At 40.2% G+C, this 12,665-nt stretch overlaps 1 protein-coding gene across 3 annotated transcripts in view; it reads left to right on the top strand.

The window, feature by feature from the left end:
* Window positions 1-2,123: 2,123 nt before the first annotated feature.
* kdm6a.S (lysine demethylase 6A S homeolog) overlaps window positions 2,124-12,665 on the top strand; it is an 87,081-nt gene continuing 76,539 nt past the window's right edge. For 2 of the 3 annotated variants that reach the window (XM_018248327.2, XM_018248328.2), the window contains exons 1-2: window positions 2,124-2,992; window positions 3,251-3,314. In XM_018248327.2, coding sequence (XP_018103816.1) covers window positions 2,826-2,992; window positions 3,251-3,314 — 231 coding nt within the window. In that variant the 5' untranslated portion in view covers window positions 2,124-2,825. 3 annotated transcript variants of the gene reach the window in all.

The raw sequence follows: 12,665 nt of genomic DNA, 5'->3' as shown, positions 1-12,665 counted from the left end.
ACACTGCGCATGTTCATGGCCCTGATTGTGGTCCTGTGGTGATACTAGGGGACATACACAAAATAGTTTAAAAGTTACAAATGGCAAGTTCTGACATCAAAACATGCTGTTTATAAAGATATATATAGGGAATCTACCCCTATTGTAAAATATAAGAAAAAATGTAAGTCACTGAGTAGTACCATGACCCTAAAGGCATGAGTACAAAGGCAGAGTACTTTTATATGTGTCATGGAGCTGTGGTGACTTCTAATATCCTCACATACTACAGGAGGGGTACAGTTTTGTGTGTACTGATTACATCACAAAGTACTGTTTATAAAGATATTATTTATAGTATATTCATAGCTCTTGTGTAATTATAATTATACTTATTGTGCATAAGTTTACGAAGGTATATGTGCATACTAATTTCATGGCTTACATTTCAACTTTAATTCAAAAACACAATGCCTGTTTTTATGCTGCTAAAAAGTATGCTGACCCTTGAAAAATCATATATTTTTAGAAAGTACACATTCTCCCAAATTTAGGAGGTCTCCAAAATCCATATTTCTATCACAGAAATGGGGCGCAGCATAGATAATGAAGGAGAAAAAAGAAAGCACTTAAAGAATTATGTGCACAAGTGTAGTGTTTGTCAAATACCCTTTATTGGCCCTAATTTCAGGAGTGTGGATCCTGACTGGATGATATGTTTGAATTTAAAGGAATTGTTCAGTGTAAAAATAAAAACTGGGTAAATAGCTAGGCTGTGCAAAATAAAAAATGTTTCTAATATAGTTAGTCAAATATGTAATGTATAAAGGCTTGAATGACTGGATGTCTAATATAATAGCTACTACTTCATGCTTTTCAGCTCTCATGGTTTACACTGACTGGTTACCCTGGTTACCAGGCAGTAACCAATCAAAGACTTGAGGGGGGGCACATGGGTCATATCTGTTGCTTTTGAATCTGAGCTGAATGCTGAGAATCAATTGCAAACTCACTGAACAGATATGTCCCATGTGCCCCCCCCCTTCAAGTCACTGACTAGCTCAGAGTTAGAGAGCTGAAAAGCAGGATGTAGTGTTCTGGCTATTATGTTACACATCCAGTCACTCCAGCCTTTATACATTACATTTTTACCTAACTAACTATATTAGAAACATTTTTTATTTTGCACAGCCTATCTATTTACCTAGTTTTTATTTTCACACTGAATTGTTCTTTTAAGAAGCTGATAGGCCTCCATAGCTGAGGACGTTTTACCAAGCGTTGATTTTTTGTTTTTGGACGAATATGGTACTGATGTAGTTACATTATGGGGCCGATTCATTAACTTCAAGTGAAGGATTCGAAGTAAAAAAACTTCAAATTTCGAAGTGTTTTTTGGGCTACTTCCACAATCGAATGAGCTACTACAACCTTCGACTACGACTTCAAATCGAACTATTCGAACTAAAAATCGTTCGACCATTCGATAGTCGAAGTACTGTCTCTTTAAGAAAAAACTTCGACCCCCTAGTTCGCCATCTAAAAGCTACCGAACTCAATGTTAGCCTATGGGGAAGGTCCCCATAGGCTTGGCTAACTTTTTTTGATCGAAGGATATTCCTTCGATCGTTGGATTAAAATCCTTCAAATCGTTCGATTCGAAGGATTTAATCGTTCGATCGATTTATTATTCCTTCGATCGTTCACACTATTTGCGCTCAAATCCTTCGACTTTGATATTCGAAGTCGAAGGATTTTAATTCCCAGTCGAATATCGAGGGTTAATTAACCCTCGATATTTGACCCTTTGTGAATCGGTCCCTATATGTAGTTACTAAACAGTAGTAAGGGGGCAAAGTTCCTCTACATATGCGTTAAATAAATAAAAAGTATACTCTTAATAATATATTTATCGACGTTCACCCAAGCCTAAAACAATGCATTTCTCTCATAACGCTTTCCAACCGAACCCTTTACGCGTGATAATAATGCCTCAGTTAACTAACACACAGCGAACCAATGAAAAGCGACATCCAATGCACGACGTCATCACGACCCGCCCCTTATTGAAAGCGCTGTGGGGTCCTAATTATTAGAGAGAAAAAAAAAAGTTACGCGAGTCCCAAGTACCCCAGCGGGAGTGGACGATGACGCAAGTCAACAAAGGTCCCGTGCCAGTAGCGCTGCTCTGTTATTGGCTGTCCATGGAGGGGCGGGCTAGGCCTAGAAAGGGGAGGACTTTGATGCGCGGCGTGGGTGCGCTGTGTGTATGTATGTGAGAGAGAAGTGCGTGTGTGATGGTTGCTGACACAATTACAGTAACTTTTTGGCAGTAAAAAAAAAAAAAAAAAGACCCAAAAGGAGGGAAGTTTATTCACTCTCAGTTATTGTTTCCTGTTCCCAGGTGTTTGGTTTAGGCATTAGTAAAAGACGTGGGGTTTTAAGAAAGAGTTTCATGTAGAATAAAGGACAGTGCATGGCGAAATAACCAATGCTATGCTAAATGTGCAGGCTCTCTGTTTTGCCAATGTAGCCCTGCTTACACACACTGTGCAGCCATAACCAGGCAGCGGTGGCGTACCCATTTATAATACGGCAGTAAATGTTAAGACGAGGAGTTGAAATCGCCTGTCGCAGCTGAGGCTGTGTGTGACTACAATCTCAGGCTCATACTGTCCATATATACACACACGCACATTGTGTTGTCGCTGTTGGAGGAGGAGGCGCGGAGGTCGTACGGTTTGTTATCCTGCCCCCTCCCCCCTCCCTTGCCAGTCCGCCGGGGCTCCCCCCTCAGCAAAGTCCGCACTTTTCGCCGTGACTCCCTCGCTGTACGCTACGTTTCCATGAAATCGTGCGGAGTGTCGCTCTCCGCCGCAGCTGTTGTCGCTGCTGCCGCCGCCTCCCTCGGTGATGAGAAAAAGAAAATGGCGGCGGGAAAAGCGAGCGAGACCGAGGAGGACTTACCAAACCTGACAGCGGAAGAACGAGAAGCCCTGGTCGGGCTCGACAGGTTGGAATTCTGTTTTTTTTCCTCTGTGTAAAAAAAATGTGCAAAAAGTGACCTGTCTCGGTCCTTCTTTCTCCCCGGACACTATTCCGCTCTACGAAGCTGTCCGGCGGCTCTGTCCCTTCTTCCCCTGCTGCTGTAATGACCAAGGAGTACTGCTCTTTGTGCTTATTCCTCTCTGTTCACTCTTGGGTTTTCACCATGATTTTCTCTCTTCTCTTTCCGCCTCCCTTCGCTCCGGGATGTGCTGTCCTGCTACAGTCGACTTTATGGATTTTTAAGGCTGCATGAAGATGGCGCCAGAACGAAGGCCTTGCTACTAAAGGTAAGCTGACAGAAGGAATATTCTGTCTGAATCGGTGCGAGCAGCTTGCAGGTCGTATTTTGGTTGTTGAATAGAGAGAGGCCTCCTCTTGCCCTCACCTGTGTCCCACTCAGGTTCCCATATCATAGCTCAGGTGTCCTCAAGCCTCCATGGCCCTGAATGTATTGGGGAAAATCGCTTAGGTGTCATATTGTACATGCATGCTCGGAACTATGCAATCATGCCGGCCTCCAGTTACTGAGCTCCACCTTCTGCTGTCCTCCACTTCATGGAACTGCTGGGAGTTTCAGCCCAATAGTAGACTGAGGGCCCCATGTTCTCTACATGCCTTTTACACATTTACTTTCCTGCTATCCACAGGGGCATTTGTTTAGTGCTTGCTGCTCTGGTTCCATGGGGAATAAGTCATGGAGGGCTGGTGGCAGTCTTATTGCGGCCCAATAGCCTGACTCGTCCATACTATCAGTGTTTTCAAACATACGTTGTATTTGGCCTTTGGCTGCTCCCACATATCTAACGTTAATTGTATTTATACAGAGCTAAGTAACTGGAGTCAGGGAACTGTTTTGCTCTGGGTATTGGAAGGCCAGAAACAGACTTGTGTTAAGCCATGCTTGTTTAAATACTCCAAGACACTAATGGCTAACTGTGTGTGTATATACAGCTTTTCACCCTGCGATTTTCTTGGAGTCGCTGAGTGGTTGCGCGGCTCTGTGTGACCTGCTGAGGCTGCGAGCCCGTTTATTAGTCGTTCTGTTGTAATATTTACGTCTGACGCTGCCTACTCCCTCTCCATCACTCCTCCAGCTTTCCCTCGGCTGTCATTTAGTTTTTAAGTAATGGCTGCTCCTCCCGGCCCAAGATGGCGGGACAGGGAAGAGGGGAGGGGAGAAAGGGAGCGAGAAAGGAGGCACCATCGGTGCACAAACTGCTGCTTCTATTGCTTCATTTGTAACAGCGACTACTTCCTTGGCCTTATCGTCTCGAAACAACTATACTGGGGGGAATAGAGAGGAGGCAAGCCTTTCAGCGATTTAACACGGCTGCCGCACTGCATTTTGTTGTCGTCAACCTGTAGCTGATCTGGCCTGATACAGTTAAACAAAGCGACGAACTGCTCGCTCGCTTGCTTTATAGGGGCATGGTGCCTTGTGTTGTTGTTTACTGCTCTCCCCAAAGTCTGTGAGTTTGACACATCTGTGCCTGCTTGATGGCTTTGGTGAAAAGTACAAACAAGCAGAGCACGGACCCAGCCTGTGTTGGCAGATTTTGTGTGCTTCTGCTAGCTCCCTTCATACATTGTTTCTTTGTAAGAAATCACATCTGATTCTAGTATTTTGTTTTTCATGCATTTCACTGAACACTTTGCAATGGAGTTGGAAATCTGTGCTGTCTGATGCATTATCATTACTGTTTTACTGTAGTTACGGGGTCATTGAGTTTTTACCTATTAGTCTCATGCAATGAGCCAATTTTTAGATTTTCAGAATTGGGCTATTGCTTTTGATTCCAATGTTAAATATTGTTAAGGTCTTTACCTCTTGCATAGGTTATTGGTTGTTGATTTTTGTATGTTCAGCATATACAACCAGTTATTGTAGTACACTGCAGAATACATTGGTGCTTATAAATATATTTTAATATAATAATGTCTCCTTTCCATGGTATTTAAATGATTTGTTCACCTTCCAAACACCTTTTTTTCAGTTCAGTTGTTTATATATGTTCATTATAAACAAAGACAAAAGTCTTTGTTTATAATGAACATATACTTTTATGCTTTTAATCTTTTATTTTTTACAGTTTTCCCATGTAATGTAAGTGTAAAGTTTAAAGGGTGGTTCACCTTCAAACAACTAGTTGTTTTCAGATGGATCACTAGACATAACTTTTTTTCCAATGACTTTCTATTTTTTATGTGTCTGTTTTTCTGATATTCAAGTGTCTTTTTTTTTCACCTTCTGAAGCAGCCCTGGGAGGGTGGGTCGCCGACCCTGTAAACTGTTCTAAATGGTTACATTTAGTTGATGCATTTATTATTTTTGTCCCTGCTGAGCAGAATCTCTGGGTTTCATTACAGGCAGCTGTTAGAATTGATACAATTGTTGCTAATACTCCAGAGATACTGCTGAGAAATGTATCAACTACATGTTGCAAAATTGTAACAGTTTAGAGTGCACCTAAATTATTGAGCTGCCAGACTCAAACACCACAGACACGAACATTCAACTTTAAACTTAGATTTTGGAAAAACAGTAAAAAAATAAATAATGGAAAGTAATTGGGAAAAAGTCTTAAGGTGGCCATAGACACACAGATCGGATCGTACGAATCGAGGATTCGTACGATTTTCGGATCGTGTGTGGCGTGTGCCGACATCTTTCGCCCGGCGGAGATCGGTCGTTTGGTCGATCGGTCAGATTTGATTTTGACCCGACCGATCCCGCCGGAGCTCATGGCACATCGTAATCTGATCGTTCGGCCATACGGCCGAACAATCAGATTACCCCCGATATAGCCATGCCTGTTAATGGCATATCGGGGAAAGATCTGCTCGTTTGGCAACATCGCCAAACGAGCGGATCTTTGCATCTATGGCCACCTTAAGTCTTATTTCTGGGGAACAATGTAAAAACAACTGAATTGAAAAAAAGTCTTTGTAAGATGAACAACCCCTTTAAGTGTTTGACTGGCAGCTCAGTAATCCAGGGGCATGCTGAACTGTTACAATTTGCTGCATTTAGTTGATACAATAAATTGATACATTTCTCATCTAGTCAAGTATCTTTGGAATATTAGAAACTATTGTATCAATTCAGCTGTTTTAATGAGACTGGGTTTCTGCTCAGCAGGGCTAAAGATAACAAATGTCTCAACTGCATGTATTAAAGTAACAGAAACACAAAAAAATGTTTTTTTTTTTTTTGTTTTTTTAAAGGAATGATAGTATACTGTTGCCCTGCACTGGTAAAATTGGTGTTTGCTTCAGAAACACAACTTTACATTATATAAACAAGATGCTGTGTAGATATGGGTGCAGCCGTTCAAGCACAGGATACACAGTAGATAACAGATTCCCTCTGAGGAATCTTATTGTATACTACAGAGTTTCTCTTATCTGCTGTGTATCCTATGCATTTTCTCCTTTCAGCTTTGAATGGCTGCCCCCATGACTATGCAGCAACATGTTTATAAAAACTATTGAAGAGTTTTTGATGCAAACACGTCAGTTTTACCAGTTTAAAACACTTACATTTTTTAGTGTTACTTTTCCTTTATATTAGAGCAGTTACAGAGTCAGCGAACCCCCCCCCCTTCCCACAGCTTTATTCTGGTGAAAAATCTTAAAGGGGAACTATCGCGAAAATGAAAATTTAATTAATTTAGTTCCTCATACTGAAGTAAGAAACTTTCTAAATACAATCAATAAAAAATTATGCATTGCTTCTGAGATAATTCTGATATATATTCACTATTCCTCTCTCAGCATCTGTATCTCTTTATTCTTTCTTTATGCAGCAGTTGGGTGTCCGATGAATGATCCAATATATCTTATAGGGGGACTCCCTTTCCTAGCAGACATAGTGCTCACGCAAATAACTGATTCCAGTACAAACAAAATCTAACAAAATAACTGCCTTTTGCACAAATTCTGCAGAGAGACAGGATTTATGCTGATTTTAATAGTGAGCTTTAATACATCTTCTAGGCAAAAGGGCCCCCCCCTAAGATATATTGGATCATTCGTCTGACACCCAACTCCTGAAAGAAGACAGAATGAGAAGAAACAGATCCTAAGAGAGGAATAGTGACGATATCCTTGCTTATTTCATAAATGGTACAGCATTTTTAATTGTGTTTAGAAAGTTTATTTTAGTATGCTGAAGCTAATATAAAATTTAAATTTTTGCAATAGTTCCCCTTTAAACCAACCAAACTGGAAAAAAATGTATGAAGGTGAACAACCCCTTTAATGGATAGTTCAGTTAATCACAAGTTTTAGTATTTTTTGGTTATCGGGCATTTAAAAGGATCCTCTAACCCGAAACTATTTTTTCGCATAGTGAAAAAAAGTTAATAAAATCTGATTCAAATACACGGAGGAGAACTGACTCCTGTTAAGAGTCAGACCCAGAAAACCAAAATAGAAGCTTAAAGGGATACTGTCATGGGGAAAACATTTTTTTTCAAAATGAATCAGTTAATAGTGCTGCTCCAGCATAATTCTGCACTGAAATCCATTTCTCAAAAGACCATACAGATTGTCAATTTCCCAGCTGCCCCAAGTCATGTGACTTGTGCTCTGATAAACTTCAATCACTCTTTACTGCTGTACTGCAAGTTGGAGTGATATCACCCCCTCCCTTTTTCCCCCCAGCAGTCAAACAAAAGAACAATGGGAAGGTAACCAGATAACAGCTCCTTAACACAAGATACCAGCTGCCTGGTAGATCTAAAAACAACACTCAATAGTAAAAACCCATGTCTCACTGAGACACATTCAGTTACATTGAGAAGGAAAAACAGCAGCCTGCCAGAAAGCATTTCTCTCCTAAAGTGCAGGCACAAGTCACATGACCAGGGGCAGCTGGGAAATAGACAAAATGTCTAGTCCCATGTCAGATTTCAAAATTGAATATAAAAAAAATCTGTTTGCTCTTTTGAGAAATGGATTTCAGTGCAGAATTCTGCTGGAGCAGCACTATTAACTGATTCATTTTGAAAATTTTTTTTTCCCATGACAGTATCTCTTTAATACAATATGTTTAAAAAATACAACTGAAATTGACTGTTCTCAAAAGAGCAATTTTCCGCCATAGAATGCTTGGTACATCAAAATATTTTGCAAATGCGTCTTTGTGATACCTTTTTAATGGCTAACTGAAAAGATAATTTGTTTGTATATAAAAAAACAAGTATTTTCTGCAAAAGGGATTTGCAAACTTTAAAGTGTTTGTGTGTGCGTGTTTGCCTGCATTCTTTTTAATACATGGTCGTCTCCTTGTCCTGTTGCATTATGCATATTGCTAAAATACCTCTTAGAACATTTTTAGAGACTAAAGATGGCCAATGATCAGAGAGGCCTACAGACACATACAATGAAGACCCTATTAATGTGCTGATGGTGTCCTCATCAGACTGGATGATCAAACCTGCCTGATAGAGATCTTGCCTACTTTTAGCCAAATATTGGTAGGGGAGCCCCCCCTATGAGGGCCCCATATAGACCCACCTACTGTCCAATAACCTGCTGACTTGCTCTAGAAGGGCTGAGTTGTAACTTTTATCAGTCTGTGTAAGGCGAAGAAAAATTCTGACATGAATGACAGTTGAGAATTATAATTTTCCTGAGTCTTTCCTGTGTGCTAAGTGTATTCACTTGATGTGTAATTCAATGCCATTAAGAAAGGAGAGGCAAGCAAAAATTATACCAACACATTTGCTACGTCATTGCTTGTGTTGACACTTTCTGACAAGTCTTCCCTTGCCATCTTGGATGTTCAGATTAGCCTTTTCTTGACCTATGCATCATTTGGCAAAAGTGTTAATGTATGTCCTTTACAAAGGGAAACATTTTTCCTCTTGTCTTATCCTTACTGTACAAAGCCTTTCTGCTTTTGTGTTCCAGAATACAGCTAAGTGTTTAAGAGAAGGAAAAAATGGACATATACATAACATTTTTAGTACCTTTAGTGCAGATTTTTATTGTATTCTGTTTCCTCATGGATTTTGCTTTTTATTATAAATGAATGCTCTTTATTCTAGTGGCATGCTTGTCAACAGTGCAATTACTTAGATGAACAGTAACACCCAAAAATGATTGTGTTTTAAAAATAATGAAAATATTAAGTACTGTTGCCCTCCACTAGTAAACTGGTGTGTTGGCTTCAGAAACTCTACTATAGTTTATATAAACAAGCTGCTGTGTAGCCATAGGGGTAGCAAAGGAATTCCAACGGCACACAGGACTATGAGAAATCTTCAAAAATTTATTTCAAAGCGGAGTGCGATGCAACGTTTCGGGGAGTAAAACCCCTTTGTCAAGCATCAAAAGAGGTTTTACTCCCCGAAACGTTGCATCGTACTCTTTGAAATACATTTTTGAAGATTTTTCGTAGTCCTGTGTGCCGTTGGAATTCCTTTGCTGTACTCTGTTGTGGGGCTTGCTGAACCTCTGCCAGTGAGCACCAGGCATATTGTTGTCATCTATTGGGTGTGCGGGATCCTGCTTTGTTCTCAGCTTAGCCATAGGGGCAACCATTCAACACTGGAAAGAGGAAGATTTGTGCACTAAACATTCGTAGTCTACATCTGTGAGTGAGGCTGCATTAATTCATTTCTAAATATATAATGTGCATTGAGTTAGTCTAAATTGCAGCAAAATCTAGTTGCATTTCAGTAAGTTAGACTCTTCTAGTTGGAGGCTTACACTGATCGCCATAAGATAGGTTGGGGACCCCTGCCTTAAATTCTATGTAGAGGCATTGTCAAACAGCAGCCTTTCTGAAATTTTAGATTATACCTAAATTGTACAACAGCCAGTCAGTATACACACATTTCCTCAAATGCTTCATTACTAATCTGTGCTTTAGCATCTGCTGTATTTGTAAGTGTTGGAGGGTGTAAATTGACTGTAAATGATAATGCCTGAGATAGGATTGGTGAAGTCTGGAAGCCACAGCTATTGCTAACTATAATTCGGATTATGCTGCCTTGTGTTTTGAGCTCCTGTACCAACCAAGACATTGCAACCCTGTGGAAGTAGTAGAAAAGTTTGTGCTTGCAAATGTGTTCCCTGTAGCTCCTCATCTTTTATCAATGCTGATGCATATTACCTGTGGTCGTTGTGCCAAAGAACATACTGATCAAAAATTTAAGTAAAATTTAACATAACTTCAAATGAGATAAAGGGTGCATATCTGAACCATTTCTATAATGCAACGTGTCAATTTAGAAGCAATCGTTGTACTCTGTGATGCATTGATGATGCAAACTGCTGACTGGACTGATTTTTAGGCAGCTGTGCAGTGCATATCTGAACTAATTACTAATCAGCACATGTTGTATGTCAGAAAATTACTTTCCACAGAAGCCAATATACTAGAGCAGTGCTGTCCATCTTCTGTTCTACCAAGGGCCGGAATTTTTCTGGTCTACGTGGTGGAGGCCCGATAATGGATGAGGGCTACCTGTTTTAGACCACACCCACTTTAAACCACACCCATGTTACCACAAAACTAGGTCCACATTAATAGCACACCAAAAAAAAGAAAACAAATGGTTGGTGCTCACTGCAGGGATACAAAAAAAACCTGTCATATTAAGACATACCCTTAAATCCATATACCTCCTCCTCCCCTGTGGATAACACCGTACCCCCAGCACATGATTAAACCCCTTAGGGACCCCTAACACTAATTATCAAATGCTAACAAACCTTCAGAACAAATTATGTTTATGTTAGGCTTATGTTTCACAGGCAGAGCAGGGAGTACACACGGAGTATGGCACAATATGGCAGGCAGAGTTTTGCACACCCAAGGAAAATAGGGCAGGCAGACTATGGCACCCCCAGAGAGCATTTTGAATAAGGTGTGAACACTGTGGGCAGTTTCAGTTTGGATCTCAGGTGTGAACAGTACAGGGCATTAGGATGTGAACAGTTGCAAGTTAATGTCTGTAGCGATACATATTAAATCTTATACCTTGCTAAGTGTTTATTGCAGCATGCAACGTTTCGGGGTTACCCCCTTTATCAAGCATGCTTGATAAAAGGGGTAACCCCCGAAACTTTACATGCTGCAATAAACACTTAGTAAGGTATAACCTGCTTGCATTACCTGTGTGCCGATGAATTCTTGTCGCCATTGGATAGTGAGGTTGCCGTTTCCTCCATTTTGCTGTGCACCAGGGGTCTCTGCCTTTTGGGAAGGCCAGGGTGTGCGAGTACTTTCTGGACGGTTCTACATATTAAATCTTACACATGGTAAGCAGACATAGCAGGCAAGACTTTCATGTGGAGGGCCACACAAGGTGGGCCATGGGCGGCCTGCGGGCTGCCAGTTGGACAGCCCTGTACTAGAGCATGGGGCTGTTCAGTTATTACCAAAGACTACCAAAATCTACCAATAAAATGTTTATTGTTTCTGTATTTCATTTACTAAACAAGGAAACATACAAAAATGAAAGAAAAGTGACATTCTACTTCCTGTTCCTGTCAGCAAATAAGCAGTCCATTGACATTTATCCTTTATAAACAAACCCCCTTCCTTCCCAAAGTTGTAGCACATTAGGCTAAAATAAAGAGCCGCTCATTATGCAGAGGTTTACTCTGTGAACTGCTTATTTTTTCCTTTACTATAATTTTCAATTATCTCCCTGTTTAGTACAAGGTATCTGTAAAACAATACATTTTTTTATATTAAAACAATAGACACTGCACATCTCTTCTGTGGAGTGCTGTAGACACCCTGAAGGCATGAATCATTAGTGTTTCAGGGCTGCTGAACCTCTGGGCTGGCACAGTAAATCCTTTTCTTGCCTCATCCTCTTTCTAGAGCTAGTCACCCAAAAAGCACCTTCACCATCTATAAAATGCCACAAACAGTTTGTTTCTATCCTTATAAGGATTCTATCCTTATTTTTATGGTGTTGTTTTTATTTCTAAATTACACTGTTTGCACTGCAAATAATCCCGTATCCACCATGTAAAATATAATTCCTAACCCAACAAGTGTAATTTGACTTTTTTAGGTGTAATATTGGTGTGTATGCATCCTTCTCCAGTAATTTTGCCTGGTCATGTGCTTTTAGAAAGAGCAAGTGCTATACTATGGAACTGCGTTCTGATAGGCTACTCTTTCTCCTTCTCAATGTAACATGACTGGAGGCACCTGGGGAACTGACAATATGTCTAGAACAATGTTGGATTAAACAGAAGCGTTCAAATGTCAACCATTAAAAAAATTTAAAAAAAAGGATTTGGAATTGTATTTTGGTCTGTACTCGTGCTTCTAAAAGGTGTCCTTGCTATTCATATTTATGCTATGTAGTTTTAAAGGGATCATGTGGCAAATCGATCCTTACTCTTCCTTGGCAATGCCATGGCCAAAGAAACATCAACTAAATGTATCAATGTAGAACAGTTACTGTTTTTCCAAAATTAAAGTTTAATGTTATGTCTGTAGTGTTTGTCTGGCAGCTCAGTGACCCAGGCACATTCGGAACTGTTCCAATTCATGCTTCATTTAGTTGATACAATTAATTGATACATTTCTCAGCAGTATCTGTGGAATATTCAAAACTATTGTATCAATTCTCCTCTTTTAATGAAATTCAGGGATTCTGCGC

The sequence above is a fragment of the Xenopus laevis genome, chromosome 2S (genome assembly GCF_017654675.1).
Source record: "Xenopus laevis strain J_2021 chromosome 2S, Xenopus_laevis_v10.1, whole genome shotgun sequence".
Classification (NCBI taxonomy): Eukaryota; Metazoa; Chordata; class Amphibia; order Anura; family Pipidae; genus Xenopus; species Xenopus laevis.
Note: the sequence above shows the minus strand (reverse complement) of the source record. Positions and strands in the feature narration are given on the sequence as shown.